At 42.5% G+C, this 14835-nt stretch overlaps 1 protein-coding gene across 2 annotated transcripts in view; it reads left to right on the top strand.

Moving 5' to 3' along the window:
• pold3 (polymerase (DNA-directed), delta 3, accessory subunit) overlaps nucleotides 1–14835 on the top strand; it is a 51217-nt gene that overhangs the window by 19310 nt on the left and 17072 nt on the right. For both annotated transcript variants that reach the window (XM_043692548.2, XM_043692547.2), the window contains exon 6: nucleotides 6099–6369. In XM_043692548.2, the coding sequence (XP_043548483.2) occupies nucleotides 6099–6369 (271 nt within the window). The remainder of the gene's footprint in view (nucleotides 1–6098; nucleotides 6370–14835) is intronic.

Genomic DNA, 14835 nt, shown 5'->3' with positions numbered 1-14835 from the left:
TTTTTATCCTTTCATGATAACCACCAAGATGGCACTACCAGCTTTCATAAGACTCTTGACAGTCAGTATTTAAGCAAGTTATTGACACACAGCATACAATGATTATAACAATAAAATTACTCGTCCATGCAGTAAATTAAGTTTCTATGGTCCTCCCACGTGGGAAAAAGCTCACCAGTAAAGTTCTTAAATCCACAATCCTTAGTGACCACTCCATCCTCTCCAAGTCGAGCGGAAACAAACCAGTTACCCAAGATCCCCTCTAGCAGAGTCCAACCTGAAAACAAAATTCAGTCTTGTCCTTCTGCATCACTGAACGGAGAAATCTGAATTCTTCGAAAAGGGCAGTTAAATACTCAACAAAAGTGAAGAGATGTCCATTCCTCTGGAGATGCTTCAGATGGAGGATATCAGCACATCTGAGTATGCAGTGCAACAGATGCAGCATCAGGCTAGATGAATACAGCATTCTTTGCTGCTCCAGCTCTGCTGTAAAATGTAACAAAGCCAATTGGTTGCTGTGATGTTGGCTTGATCAGTGAACTTTCATATCCCTTAAATGATTGAAAGGCAAGTTAAAGCTCACGTGGTTTAATGTCCATAGGAAGGCCATTGACCAAAGTGTGCAGACCTCCTCCTCACTGTTAGCTTCTTCACTTTTTGTGCTCATGATTGGGAAGCTGATTGAATCCATTGGATTCGGTTGTGGAGGGACGGGCGGTGGTCCAAAGGTGTGCTTTACCTGTGAATGGAGAAACTCGAGAGAAGATGTTAGCTGTTGAAAGTATCTTTGCATTTCCTCTCTTTTTCCTTCCTTGCCAAGGCGGTCATCAGTATGAAGACAGTCATACATTTAATTACAATAAATTGTGTTTGCCTATTTCAACATTCTCAGTCGTCTTGAAGTCTGTTACTCTGTTCACGATTTATGACATTATCTAGTTTTATACAATCCAGAAACTTCTAAATTGAATTGTTTAGGCAGCACAGTCATTTATAAGCAATAATCAATGGTCCTAAAATCAAATCCTCGAGTACCTCATTCAGTTTATTCAAAAATTATTTGCATTTAACACATTGAGACTGGACTAATGTGAAAGCTGTCAGGAAGAGTATTTCAAAAGTCTGGAACAGCAAGAAAACAACAATGTTTCCTGTACTTTAGCAATTGAAGAGGCAGTTTCAGTTCAAATTTAAATCTCAAATATTCGTGGGAAACAAATGTAGAATATTTTAAAATATGTTCTCCAAATGAAACTTCCTAAATAAAATAGTCGGAATTACAGTGACAACTTTGGTAGAGATCAACATTCTTTGAATTTGCAATATGAAGGGGGCCAATGAAGTCTGAAACAATAATTAACAGAACTGAAACAGCTCAGCCTCAAGTTCTAATATTCACTAAAATCATAACAAAACATCAAATGCAAATTCACTCTTCTTTTTGTGTACGCTCTGTATTAAATACACAGCAGCAAAGATATCATAATGAAATACTCTTATCTGGCTAAAGCATGACCATTGACCCAATGTTTTTTTTTCAAACAGGCATTGTAGAATTTCAAACAAACCAGGGGCTTAAGGACTCAATCAATCAATTTTGTTTTAATGTTACAAGTTTGATCATTTTTAAAAAGGACATAATGTTGTACAGTGTAAAAACAAAATCTGCTCCATTACATAGCCCACAAAACACATTGAATTGAGATCCTGATTCAGGTAAGGCAAAACAGTTACTTAAAAGGATTTTCCTAACCAGGATTTTAACAAACCAAAATATTATAAATATCAAACACTCCCAGCATGACAATTTACATTGAATCTTCCTTTTCTGACCCAAGTAATAGTACAACCTTAATTTCAGCATTTCCTGTTTTTGTTTGCATCCTCTCGATGAAATTACATTTACAAAAAAAAAAGAGAGGCCTCGCAGTGAACCATACGGTGCCACAGTTCAAGCCACTCTCTTCCCACCATAAAAAGGACTCTGAGTCAAGTTCACAGCACAAAAACCTGGACAAAGCTGCCCCGACAGTCAATGCACTTTACTGTCAGGACCCAAGCGAACCGGCTGCACTTTCTCCCCCTTTCCCCAGTGACACTGTGTTGTCTAAGAGGAGTTCTAAGGGGAGGTGTGGGGGACAAAGGCAATAACATTAAGTACCAAATTCTAACTTTTTTTTTTGAGTCTCAAATTTCGCCACTAGGGTACTTTAACCCCTTTCTCACTTTACTTCTCATGCAGACTCGAACCCTTTTACTCGATATGTCTGGGGTCTCTAACCCCAATTAAAACCCAGGGGACTCAAACCCCATCAAAACCCAGGGGACTTCAACCCCTGTTTGTCAGCGAGTTTCCAAAACTATGTCTCTCAATCGAACCAACTACTTTTCAAGGAGTCCATAGAGTAGAAAGCAGACGGTTTCTGACAGACAGAAATATCGTGAGGGACCAAAGTTTAAAATCTTACCTTGTGGGCCCATCTGTCTCAAGATACCGGTGTTCCGGGTGATCACTGACACCGTCCGATGGTAACTATTTGTTTGAACTCCTACCTAGCTCACCATATTGTCGTTCCGTTTCCCTATCACCGTATCAGTCAAAGCAAACACCCAGAGACACAGTATGGCTTTACCTTCATCTTTATTCTGGGCCCTGGAGAGAGAGAAAACAATCGCCCATGTACACAGACATGAGTTCTCAGTCTTCTCTTGAACAGCAGATTCTTAAGCAATTATATAGTCACGTACAGGGGCCAGCATCCAAATAAGGTAACATCTATAATGCACACCCAATCAATATAATCGGCAAGCATCAACAGTAAAGATTAAGCCATCTGGCATTATACAATGGATGTTCTTAACATTGATAACTGTCAATAGATGCTTTTTACCTCGTTAACCCACTATCCTTGCTTCCAGCACTTCATTGTTTACTGCAAGTTCTTACCTGGTCAAAGTCATGCTAACTGAGCCTTTGTCACGCAACCCAAAATTTAACTCCTTCCCTACCTGCTCAAACCTTATACACTTTCTCAACAGCACTGCTTAAAGACTAAGACTTTTTTGGCGTTCATAGCCTCAGCATCAGACTAGTGACTGGAGAAAGTTATCAGATTGAAATTTGACATATACTTCAGAATTCCTTTGATGCTAGGCCATTTAACGTACATCTTGAATTGACCTGGAATATGCAGTAATGAGCTGCCGACATGAACTGCTGAAGTCCATGGAATGGAAGGATACCCACAGTGTATTGGGAATGGAGATCTACACGAGTTCAGGCAATGATCATCCCTAACAAACGAGATTCTAAACATCGCCTCCTTGTCATGCAATGACATTGCCATCACTGAAACCCAGTGACAGTGCTACGCAGCATGATCAGTACCTTCTGTGTGAACTGGGATACCTTGACAATTACTGTGCATTGGTCAAACCTACCAATACTGTTATGAGCGGCACCTTTAACTGGCAGATTGGTGACAGTGAGGCCAAGTCTGTTTTTTCCCTCTGGGTAGTCCCCTCGCCACCTGCCTCAGATCAATTGCAGCAGCTATGTCCTTTAGGACCCAGCCAACTCAGCCAGTAATAGTCTTACTGAGCCATTGTTGGTGATGGCCATTGAACTGCCCCACCCCGAGCACATTCTATGCCCATGTCACCCATAATTCATCCTCCAGTTGTAATCAACATTGAGTACTGACTCTTCATCAGCCGAGGTAGAGGAGAGCAGCAGCTTGTAGTCAGCAGTTTGTTTCCAAACCTGTGTTTGACCTGATGTCATGAAGCTTGATAGAATCCATGTCAGTGTTGAGGATTTTCAGCACAACATTTTCACAACTGTACTACGGTGCCACTATCACCTTCACAATTGGGACAGGGTCCCTGTCACTCAGAGATCATAAAAATAGTGTTTAGGGCATTCTGTGTTGACCAGTAAGCTTAATATCTGTTATTGGGAAAATGTTAGTCTGTTATAAAAGTTGTAATAGCAGAGAATTTAGAAATGTATAATATAGTCAAGCAGAGACAGCATGCCTTCATGAAGGGAAAATAATGATTGATAAATTTACTAGAACTCTGTAAGGAGGTTACAAGCAGGATCAATATAAAGGAGGCAATGGATGTGATTATATTTGGATTTTCAGAAGAAATTTGCTAAAATCACACGTTAGGTACTTAAGAGCTCATGGTATTGGAAGTAGTTTATAAGCATGGATAGGAGATTGGCTAGCTAATAGGCGATAGAGAGACAGGATAATGGAGGTATTTTCAGAAGGATAGCCTGTAAACGAGTAGTGTGCCATGGGGATCAGTGCTGGGGCCAAAATTATTTACAATGCATTTCAATTACTTCCATGAGGAAAGTGAATGTATTATTGCCAAGTTTGAGGATGACACAAAAATAGATGGGAAGGCAAATGGTGAGACAGAGTCTGCAGTGGGATATAGACAGTTTAAGTGGGTAAAAACTTAACAGGTGGAATATCATGTAGGTAAATGTGAGATGATCGTCTTTGTGAGGAAAGTTTGAGTGGATTTGTACTCCCGATTTTTGAGAAGATTTGTAGCTCAGGTTTGTACTCATTGGAATCCTGAAGAATGAGAAGCGAACTTATTGAAGCATAGAGGAAAGGTTCTTTCTGCTTATGGGAGAGCACAGGACCAGAAGTCTAATCTCAGAATAAGGGGTCCCATATTTAAGACACATGCGAGGAGGAATTTCTTCATTCAGAGGCTGGTGTACCTCTTGAATTCTTTACCACAGAGGACTGTTGAGTCTAGTTTGTTAAACATATTCAAGGCTAAAATAGAATTTAACCAAGAAGGAAATCAAGTAATGGGGAAAAGGCTGGAAAGTGGAGTTGAGGATTATCAGATCAGCAATGATCTCATTGAATGTGGAGCAGACCTTGTTGGGCTGAATGGCCTACATTTATGGTTATTGGGCATGTTGACTATATGCACAGTAAATAGAGTTCCATCTACCAGTTCTGGTGTTAATCATGTTGTGTAATGTTTTGAGTATTTGATTGAGTTGGGAATTAACTGCAGATTTATCTATGCTTCATTCACACTTCCTTTCATTGGAGTAAGCTAAAAGCATAAATATTGGGTTAGGAGGTGCATGTTTGTAATGTGTATCCTTTAAACATGACCTTAAATGTTTAGTCTCCAAATCCATCCTTCACTGCATGCTTTCTGAATAGAGCACTGGCTCCCTGTGCTGATAAGGAACATTCACCAAAAACAATATCCTGGAGAGGAATGGTGATGGTGAAAACACTTTAATAAAGTGTAGTCACTTATATAATTTTTAAGAAATACAACTGCCATTTTGCAGTGTGTTAGAGAGAGTGGATGAATTTGAATTTGATAAAAATCTGGAATTTAAAAAAGTCGAATAATGACCAGGTAACCACTAACAATTGCTTTAACAACCCATCTGGTTGACTAATGTTCTGGGCAACTAGGGACATGTGATAAATGCTGACCTAGCCAGTGATGTCACCATCCAATCAATGAATATTTAAAAAGTAATATAAAATGATCGAATAAACTGCTTTAGTAAAAGTAGCTGAAGGATGGATATTAATGCCAGGGCATTGAGAAGGATCTACTACTCTTCAGAGTAGTGCATTAAGATCATTTGCATCTACCCAGAATGCAAAAAGTTTAATGTTAAGTTCTGTAGGTTAGCACTTACTGCAATGTATTGCTTCCTGTACTGCATTGACAATGTCAACCTTGTTTTTCTGCTTAAATCTCTAGACTAAGACTAAACTTTACAACATTCTAACTCATAAAATCATGTCTGATGCTTCAAACTTGTAACTTGATGTTGACTTTCCAAACTCAAGCATAGATCGTGCCATGTTCTATTTTCTCCCATGACTGCCATGATGACAGAGAGCCTTTTTAGAACATAAAACACCTGCAGCACATGAACAGGCTGTTCAGCCCACCTCGTCTGTGCTGACAATGATACTACTCTAACTAATATAATCTGCATGCACATGGTCAGTTTGGCTCTATTCTCTGCCTGGTTCATGTTTCTGTCTAAATGCCTCTTAAACTTTGTTTTTTGATTACAGGTACAGCGCCATTCGATGTGCTGATGCTGTTCCTCGGTCAGCAGAGGAGATGGCTCAGCTGCAGAAGTCACTCCAACAGTCCTCTCGGTGTTCAAGTGAGACAGAGAGCAGCAGCAAACCCATTGTAAATGGCACTGTGCCCACAGCCCCTAAAAATGTTCCTCAGCAGCCCAAAGGAATCATGGGAATGTTTTGTGCCAAAACCACTGCTAAGACACATGATAAAGAGGTGAAAGGGGAGCCAGTCGTGGTGAAAGACGTGGAGAGTGCTGTAAGTATTTGACAAGTATGATGGATAAGAGAGAGAAGTGAATTGAATGAATTTTTACCACCTCTCCAACTGACAACAGATATTTTTGTTTCGTTTTTGCTTTTTTTTTAATCCTTTTATGGACAGACAGTGGTGAGTTTCTCCAGACCTTAATTGTGAAATCTGATTTGGAATGACCCACTGCAAATTCTTTAAGATTAAAAACAGTAGAATTTATTACTGCATTCAAAACCCAGAGAAATGGATCACAAGACATGTTCAAAAGGAAAAGAAATCAAGGAAAGAAAAACTGCTGATTACTAAAATCAATGATATCAAAATTAGTGCACATGAATTGGAGTGTCTAGTGAGTCAATGTCCAGTCGAGACAAATACAAAGAATGCTGGTGAAACAGTTAATGTTTTAAGTTCAGTCTGACTTCTTCAAAGTTAAAGAATATGAAGAAGAGTCATATCAGCTTTGAAACATTAACTCTATTCTTTTTCTACGGGTGCAATGAGACCTGCTGAGCTTCTTCAGCATTCTCTGTGTTCATTTCAGATTTACAGCATTCTCAGTATTTTGCTTTTGTTTGAGTGTTCAGTTGGTTGCACAGAGAGGCTTCAGATGCACTCGAGTTGCTGATGAAGGTGATGCAGTTTTAGGCTGCCAATTTGGTTCACCTCACTTTCTTTCCAGAAATTAGATTTTGTAGAGATGCGGAAATTAGAGGTTGGTGGTTGAGCTAAACCTGGAGCTTTTACTGTTTAGGCTTTACTAGCCGACAGAGGAATTAAACCAAAATTTATGTAAGTAAACAAAATTAGATAAACCTGTACTTCCAGTCCTGGTTTCCAGCTTTTTGTGGTAAATAACTGTGGAGACATATGCACCAAGTCAAGTCATTATGGATTTCAAAGATCTGCTTTGTTCAGAACTAGGTGAGGTGGACATCTTGTCCACTGGTTCTTTATGGCTGGAAAGTTTACACAATGCAAGAAGGATCACAGCCTCATCGGTCATGATTTGGAGGTGCCAGTGTTGGACTGAGGTGTACAAAGTTAAAAGTCTCAACACCAGGTTATAGTCCAACAGGTTTATTTGGAAGACTAGCTTTCTAAGTGCTGCTCCTACATCAGGTGGTTGTGGAATATAAGATCATATGAGACAGAATTTATAGCAAAAGTTTACAGTGTGATTTAACTGAAATTATATATTGAAAACAAACCTGGATTGTTTGTTAAGTCTCTCATCTTTTAGAGTGGGCATGTTGGTTTCAGTTCTTTCATATGTAAATCCCAGAACTTTCTTAAAGTTACATTCTCAAGTGAACTTTAACAATAGGTGCCATGTCAGCCCAGATAGAACATAGCACAATACAGCACAGAACAGGCCCTTCGGCCCACGATGTTGTGCCGAACATTTGTCCTAGCTTAAGCACCCATCCATGTACCTATCCAATTGCCGCTTAAAGGTCACCAATGATTCTGACTCTGCCATTCCCACAGGCAGCGCATTCCATGCCCCCACCACTCTCTGGGTAAAGAACCTACCCCTGACCTCCCCCCGCCTATACCTTCCACCCTTCACCTTAAATTTATGTCCCCTTGTAACACTCTGTTGTACCCGGGGAAAAAGTTTCTGACTGTCTACTCTATCTATTCCCCTGATCATCTTATAAACCTCTAACAAGTCACCCCTCATCCTTCGCCATTCCAATGAGTAAAGGCCTAGCACTCTCAACCTATCCTCGTACGACCTATTCTCCATTCTAGGCAACATCCTGGTAAATCTTCTCTGCACCCTCTCCAAAGCTTCCACATCTTTCCTAAAGTGAAGCAACAAGAACTGCACACAGTACTCCAAACGTGGCCTAACCAAGGTCCTGTACAGCTGCAACATCACCTCACGACTCTTGAATTCAATCCCTCTGCTAATGAACGCTAATACACCATAGGCCTTCTTCCAAGCTCTATCCACCTGAGTGGCAACTGTCAAAGATCTATGAACGTAGACCCCAAGATCCCTCTGCTCTTCCACCATACTAAGAACCCTACCGTTAACCCTGTATTCCGCATTCTTATTTGTCCTTTCAAAATGGACAACCTCACACTTGACAGGGTTGAACTCCATCTACCACTCCTCAGCCCAGCTCTGCATCATATCTAAGTCCCTTTGCAGCCGACAACAGCCCTCCTCACTATCCACAACTCCACCAATCTTCGTATCATCTGCAAATTTACTGACCCACCCCTCGACTCCCTCTTCCAAGTCACTAATAAAAATTACCAACAGCAGAGGACCCAGAACTGATCCCTGCGGGACTCAACTTGTAACTGGGCTCCAGGCTGAATATTTACCATCTACCACCATTCTCTGACTTCGACCGGTGAGCCAGTTTTCTATCCAACTGGCCAAATTTCCCTCTATCCCATGCCTCCTGACTTTCCGCATAAGCCTACCATGGGGAACCTTAGTGGGCGGCACGGTGGCCCAGTGGTTAGCACTGCTGCCTCACAGCGCCTGTAGACCCGGGTTCAATTCCCGACTCAGGCGACTGACTGTGTGGAGTTTGCACATTCTCCCCGTGTCTGCGTGGGTTTCCTCCGGGTGCTCCGGTTTCCTCCCACAGTCCAAAGATGTGCGGGTCAGGTGAATTGGCCATGCTAAATTGCCCGTAGTGATAGGTTAAAGGGGTAAAGGTAGGGGTATGGGTGGGTTGCGCTTCGGCGGGTCGGTGTGGACTTGTTGGGCCGAAGGGCCTGTTTCCACACTGTAAGTAATCTAATCTAATCTAAATGCCTTACTAAAATCCATGTACACTACATCCACTGCTCTACCCTCATCTACATGCTTGGTCACCTCCTCAAAGAATTCAATAAGACTTGTAAGGCAAGACCTACCCCTCACAAATCCGTGCTGGCTGTCCCTAATCAAGCAGTGTCTTTCCAGATACTCATAAATCCTATCCCTCAGTACCCTTTCCATTACTTTGCCTACCACCGAAGTAAGACTAACTGGCCTGTAATTCCCGGGGTTATCCCTATTCCCTTTTTTGAACAGGGGCACAACATTCGCCACTCTCCAGTCTCCTGGTACCACCCCCGTTGACAGTGAAGACGAAAAGATCATTGCCAACGGTTCTGCAATTTCCTCTCTTGCTTCCCACATAATCCTAGGATATATCCTGTCAGGCCCGGGGGACTTGTCTATCCTCAAGTTGTTCAAAATGTCCAACACGTCTTCCTTCCTAACAAGTATCTCTTCGAGCTTACCAGTCCATTTCACACTCTCCTCTTCAACAATATGGTCCCTCTCGTTTGTAAATACTGAAGAAAAGTACTCATTCAAGACCTCTCCTATCTCTTCCGACTCAATACACAGTCTTCCACTACTGTCCTTGATCGGACCTACCCTCGTTCTCGTCATTCTCATGTTTCTCACATACGCATAAAATGCCTTGGGGTTATCCTTGATCCTATCCGCCAAAGATTTTTCATGCCCTCTCTTAGCTCTCCTGATCCTTTTCTTCAGCTCCCTTCTGGCTATCCTGTATCCCTCCAATGCTCTGTCTGAACCTTGTTTCCTCAACCTTATGTAAGCCGCCGCCTTCCTCTTTACAAGACATTCAACCTCCCTCGTCAACCAAGGTTCCCTCACACGACCATCTCCTTCCTGCCTGACAGGTACATATATATCAAGGACACGTCGTATCTGTTCCTTGAAAAAGTTCCACATTTCCACGACATCCTTCCCTGACAGCCTATGCTCCCAACTTATGCTCCTCAGATCCTGTCTTACAGCATCTTATTTACCCTTCCCCGAATCGTAAAACCTATCCTGTTGCACGCACCTATCTCTCTCCATAACCAAGGTGAAAGTCACAGAATTGTGGTCACCATCACCAAAATGTTCACCCACTAACAAGCCCATCACTTGTCCCGGTTCGTTACCAAGTACCAAATCCAATATGGCCTCCCCTCTGGTCGGACAATCTACATACTGAGTTAGAAAAGCTTCCTGGACACACTGCGCAAACACTGCCCCATCCAATCTACTTGATCTAAAGAGCTTCCAATCAATATTTGGGAAGTTGAATTCGCCCATGACTACTACCCTGTGGCTTCTGCACCTTTCCAAAATCTGTTTCCCAATCTGTTTCTCCACATCTCTGCTGCTATTGGGGGGCCTATAGTAAACACCCAACAAGGTGACTGCTCCTTCCCTATTTCTGACTTCTGATTTCTGGCAGATAATGCATTGAAAGTGAGCCCTGTGTGAGGCTGTCGAATGTCTGGGACCACTGAAGTGTTCTCCGACTGGAAGGGAACACTCCTCTCTGGTTATTGTTGTGCGGTGTCCATTCGTCTGTTGCCGTCGCCTCTGCTTGGTCTCACCAATGTACCATGTCTTGGGGCAACCTTATCTGCAGTGTATGAGATAGACAACATTGGCCGAGTCACGAGTATTTGTCTCATTCTTGGACACATGCATTTCCATCAAGGATGGGCACCTCAGCACCCTACTCTACCGCAAACCCACAGATAACCTCACAATGCTGCACTTCTCCAGCTTCCACCCGAAACATATTAAAACAGACATCCCCTATGGACAAGCCCTGCGCATACACAGGATCTGTTCAGATGAGGAGGAACGTGATGGGCATTTGGAAGTACTCAAGGATGCCCTCATAAGAACAGGCAATGATGCTCAACTCATCAACCGTCGGTTCCAACGTGCCACAGCGCGAAACTGTAATGACCTTCTCGGGAGACAGACACGAGCTGCAACCAACAGGATACCCTTCGTTGTCCAGTACTTCCCAAGTGCTGAAAATCTATGTCATGTTCTTCGCAGCCTGCAAAACATTATCAGTGAGAATAAGCACCTCGCTAAGACCTTCCCCACGCCTCCACCTGCCACATACATAGTGGGAGGTGTCCCACATGTAATGGTGATATCCGTGTCGACACTAACATGTCTTGCAGCATCTACCGTGACAAGGTTGTATGGTGTTGTCCTGAAAGCTGGGCTGTTTGCTGCGAACACAGATCTGAAATTAGATTAGATTAGATTCCATACAATATGGAAAAGGCCCTTCGGCCCAATAGGTCCACACTAACTCTCTGAAGAGCATCCCACCCAGATCCATTCCCCTATATTTACCCCTGACTAATGCACCTAACACTACGGGCAGTTTAGCTTGGCCAATTCACCTAACCTGCACATCTTTGGACTGTGGGAGGAAACCAGAGCACCCAGAGGAGACCCACTCAGACACTGGGAGAATGTGTAAACTCCACACAGATAGTCACCGAAGGTGGAATTGAACCTGGGTCCTTGGTGCTGTGAGGCAGCAGTGCTAACCACTGAGCCACCATGCCGCCCCAACTACTTCACACTTTGCCACATCATGCTCCATCTGCCAGATTTCTGCACATTCACTCAACGTTTCAGTATCCATCTGCAAACTCATTGGGTCTTTTTCACTACTTACCTTTCTACCTACTGGGTATCTTTATGTTCTCTGCAAATAGATTGAGCATGCCTTCATTCACCCTCATCTAATTCATTAGTATAAATTGAAAAAGTTGAAAGCTTCAGCACAGAGCCCTGCCACACAACCATTTACACATGCTGTTTTCTGCCATTCTTATATCCATGCTATGAGCTTTTATTTCCTGTGATGAACTTTAATATGATGCCTTATCAAATGCCTGACTAATGCACCTAACACTCGGGGCAATTTAGCATGGCCAATTCACCTAACCTGCACATCTTTGGACTGTGGGAGGAAACCGTAGCACCCGGAGGAAACCCACGCAGACACAGGGAGAATGTGCAAACTCCACACAGACAGTTGTCTGAGGCAGGAATTGAACCCATGTCCCTGGCGCTGTGAGGCAATAGTGCTTACCACTGAGCCACCATGCCGTCCCAATCTGTTTGAGGTTTGGTGGTCGTTTAAAGGCGAGAAGTGGATCCAAAGTCATGATCAATGTATTTGGTTCACGGGTGTGCTGTTTGGTCAGATCGGCTGGCAGTTGCCTGTAGTGTTCCTGGTTGTTCAGTTGTCAGTACACTTCCTTGCAGTAATCTGTTCTATTTTGAATGACGATGGTTCCTCCTTTATCTGCTCGTTTGATGATAATGTTGTGATTGGTTTTGAGAGCATGGATAGCATTGTGATCGGGTGATGTTTATCTCTACCTTGTGGGTGCAGCAGATGAATCTGGCATTTATATATTGCCTGGCAGTTTGAGCATACATGTCATTGAGAATACATTGTTGTGCGAACAATAATCAACAGACAGGAATGTTCCCTCCCAGCTGGAGAACACTTCAGAGGTCCGAGGCATTCGACCTTGGATTTTCGGGTGACTATCTTCCAAGGTGGACTTTGGGACAGGCAACAACGCATAGTGTTGAAAAGTGTGGTGCTGGAAAAACACAGCAGGCCAGACAGCATCCAAGGATCAGGAGAATCGATGTTTTGGGCATGAGCCCTCCTTCAGCTCATTCCTGAAGAAGGGCTTATGCCCGAAACGTCAATTCTCCTGCTCCTCGGATGCTGCCTGGCCTGCTGTGTTTTTCCCGTACCACATTTTTCAACTCTGGTACTCCAGCATCTGCAGTCCTCACTTTCTCCAACAATGCAAAGTGGTTGACCAGAGTTGATAGTCAAGTTTGGTACCCGTGGGAATGACCTCAACCAGGACCTTAGGTTCATGTCACGCTACAGGTGACCCCACTGCACTACACACATACACACACACACACACGTGTATATACACACACACACACGTGTATATACACACACACACACGTGTATATACACACACACACACGTGTATATACACACACACACACGTGTATATACACACACACACACGTGTATATACACACACACACACGTGTATATACACACACACACACGTGTATATACACACACACACACGTGTATATACACACACACACACGTGTATATACACACACACACACGTGTATATACATACACACACGTGTATATACACACACACACAGTTTGTACTTGCAGAATTACATTTTATTTCACTCAAACACTGCATGAATCCATGTAAGAATCTGTAAATGCCTTTGTTAGATTAGAATCAGTCTGATCATGGTCCACAGACAGCCTCACACAGGGCTCCTCTCACTTTCAATGCATTATCTGGGCCGACATGGCACCTATTGTTAAAGTTCACTTGAGAATGTAACTTTAAGAAAGTTCTGGGATTTGCATATGAAAGAACTGAAACCAACATGGTCATTCTAAAAGATGAGAGACTTAACAAACAGTCCAGGTCTTCTTCAATATATAATTTCAGTTACGTCACACTAAACTTCTGCTATAAGTTCTGTTTCCTACAATCTTATACTCCACAATCACTTGATGAAGGAACAGCACTCTGAAAGCTAGCGCTTCCATATAAACCTGTTGGACTATAACCTGGTGTTGTGTGATTTTTAACTTTGTACACTCCAGTCCAACACCAGTACCTCCACATCATGACTACCATCGGTTCTTAATACTAGAGATATGTTCTGCCATCAATGACACAAAAACAGTTGAGAAAATAAGTGGTGAGGATGATGCAAAAAACTGCAGAAGGATTTAGATAGGTTGATTGAGTGGGCTAAAACTCAGCAGATGGCTTATAAAGTGGGCTAATGTGAGGTTATGTACTTTGGCAGGAAGAATAGAGGACCTGAATATTATTTACATGGAGAAAGACTGCAAAAAAAGCTAGAGCGCAGAGGGATTTGGATGTCTTTATTGATGCATCACATAAGGCCAGTATCCAAGTTCAGCAAGTAATCAGGTAGGCAAATGGAATGTTTGTCTTCATTCCAAAGGGAGTGCAGTATAAAGGTAGGTAGGTATACAAGGTACTAGCTAGACCATAGCTGGAATACTGTGAACAGTTTGGGGTCCCTTAATTAAGGCAAAATATACTGGCATGGAAGGCAGTCCAGAGAAGATTCAGTAGACTGATCCTGGGTTTAGAAGGAATGTCTTATGAGAAGAAGATAAGTAGTTTGGGCCTGTACTCACTGGAGTTTAGAAGGACAGGAAGGAACCTTATTAAAACAGATATGATTTTTAGTGAATTTGACAGGATGCTAAAAGGTAGTTTCTCCTTGTGAGTCTAGGAGCAGGGGACATAATCTTGAAATGAGGACTTGCATGTTGAAAATAGATGAGGAATTTCTTCTCAGAAGGTAGTGTATCTGTAGAATTCTTGACCACAGAGGGTCTTCGAGTCTGGGTCGTTCCATCTATTCAAAGTTGAGATAGAGCAATTTATAATCAGTAAAGAATTAGATTCATGGAGAAAAGGCAGGAAAGTGTAATTGAGTATTATCAGATCAAACATGATCGTACTCGCCAGGCTAAATGACCTACACTTCATGGTCTAATGGCTGTCATAATCATGACTGCGCAAGCACAGTTGCACCTGTGA

The sequence above is a fragment of the Chiloscyllium plagiosum genome, unplaced genomic scaffold, assembly GCF_037043375.1.
Source record: "Chiloscyllium plagiosum isolate Xiang-an unplaced genomic scaffold, Cpla_swu_hap1 HiC_scaffold_6, whole genome shotgun sequence".
Classification (NCBI taxonomy): domain Eukaryota; kingdom Metazoa; phylum Chordata; class Chondrichthyes; order Orectolobiformes; family Hemiscylliidae; genus Chiloscyllium; species Chiloscyllium plagiosum.
The sequence above is the reverse complement of the archived record's forward strand: the minus strand, read 5'-3'. Positions and strand labels throughout refer to the sequence as shown.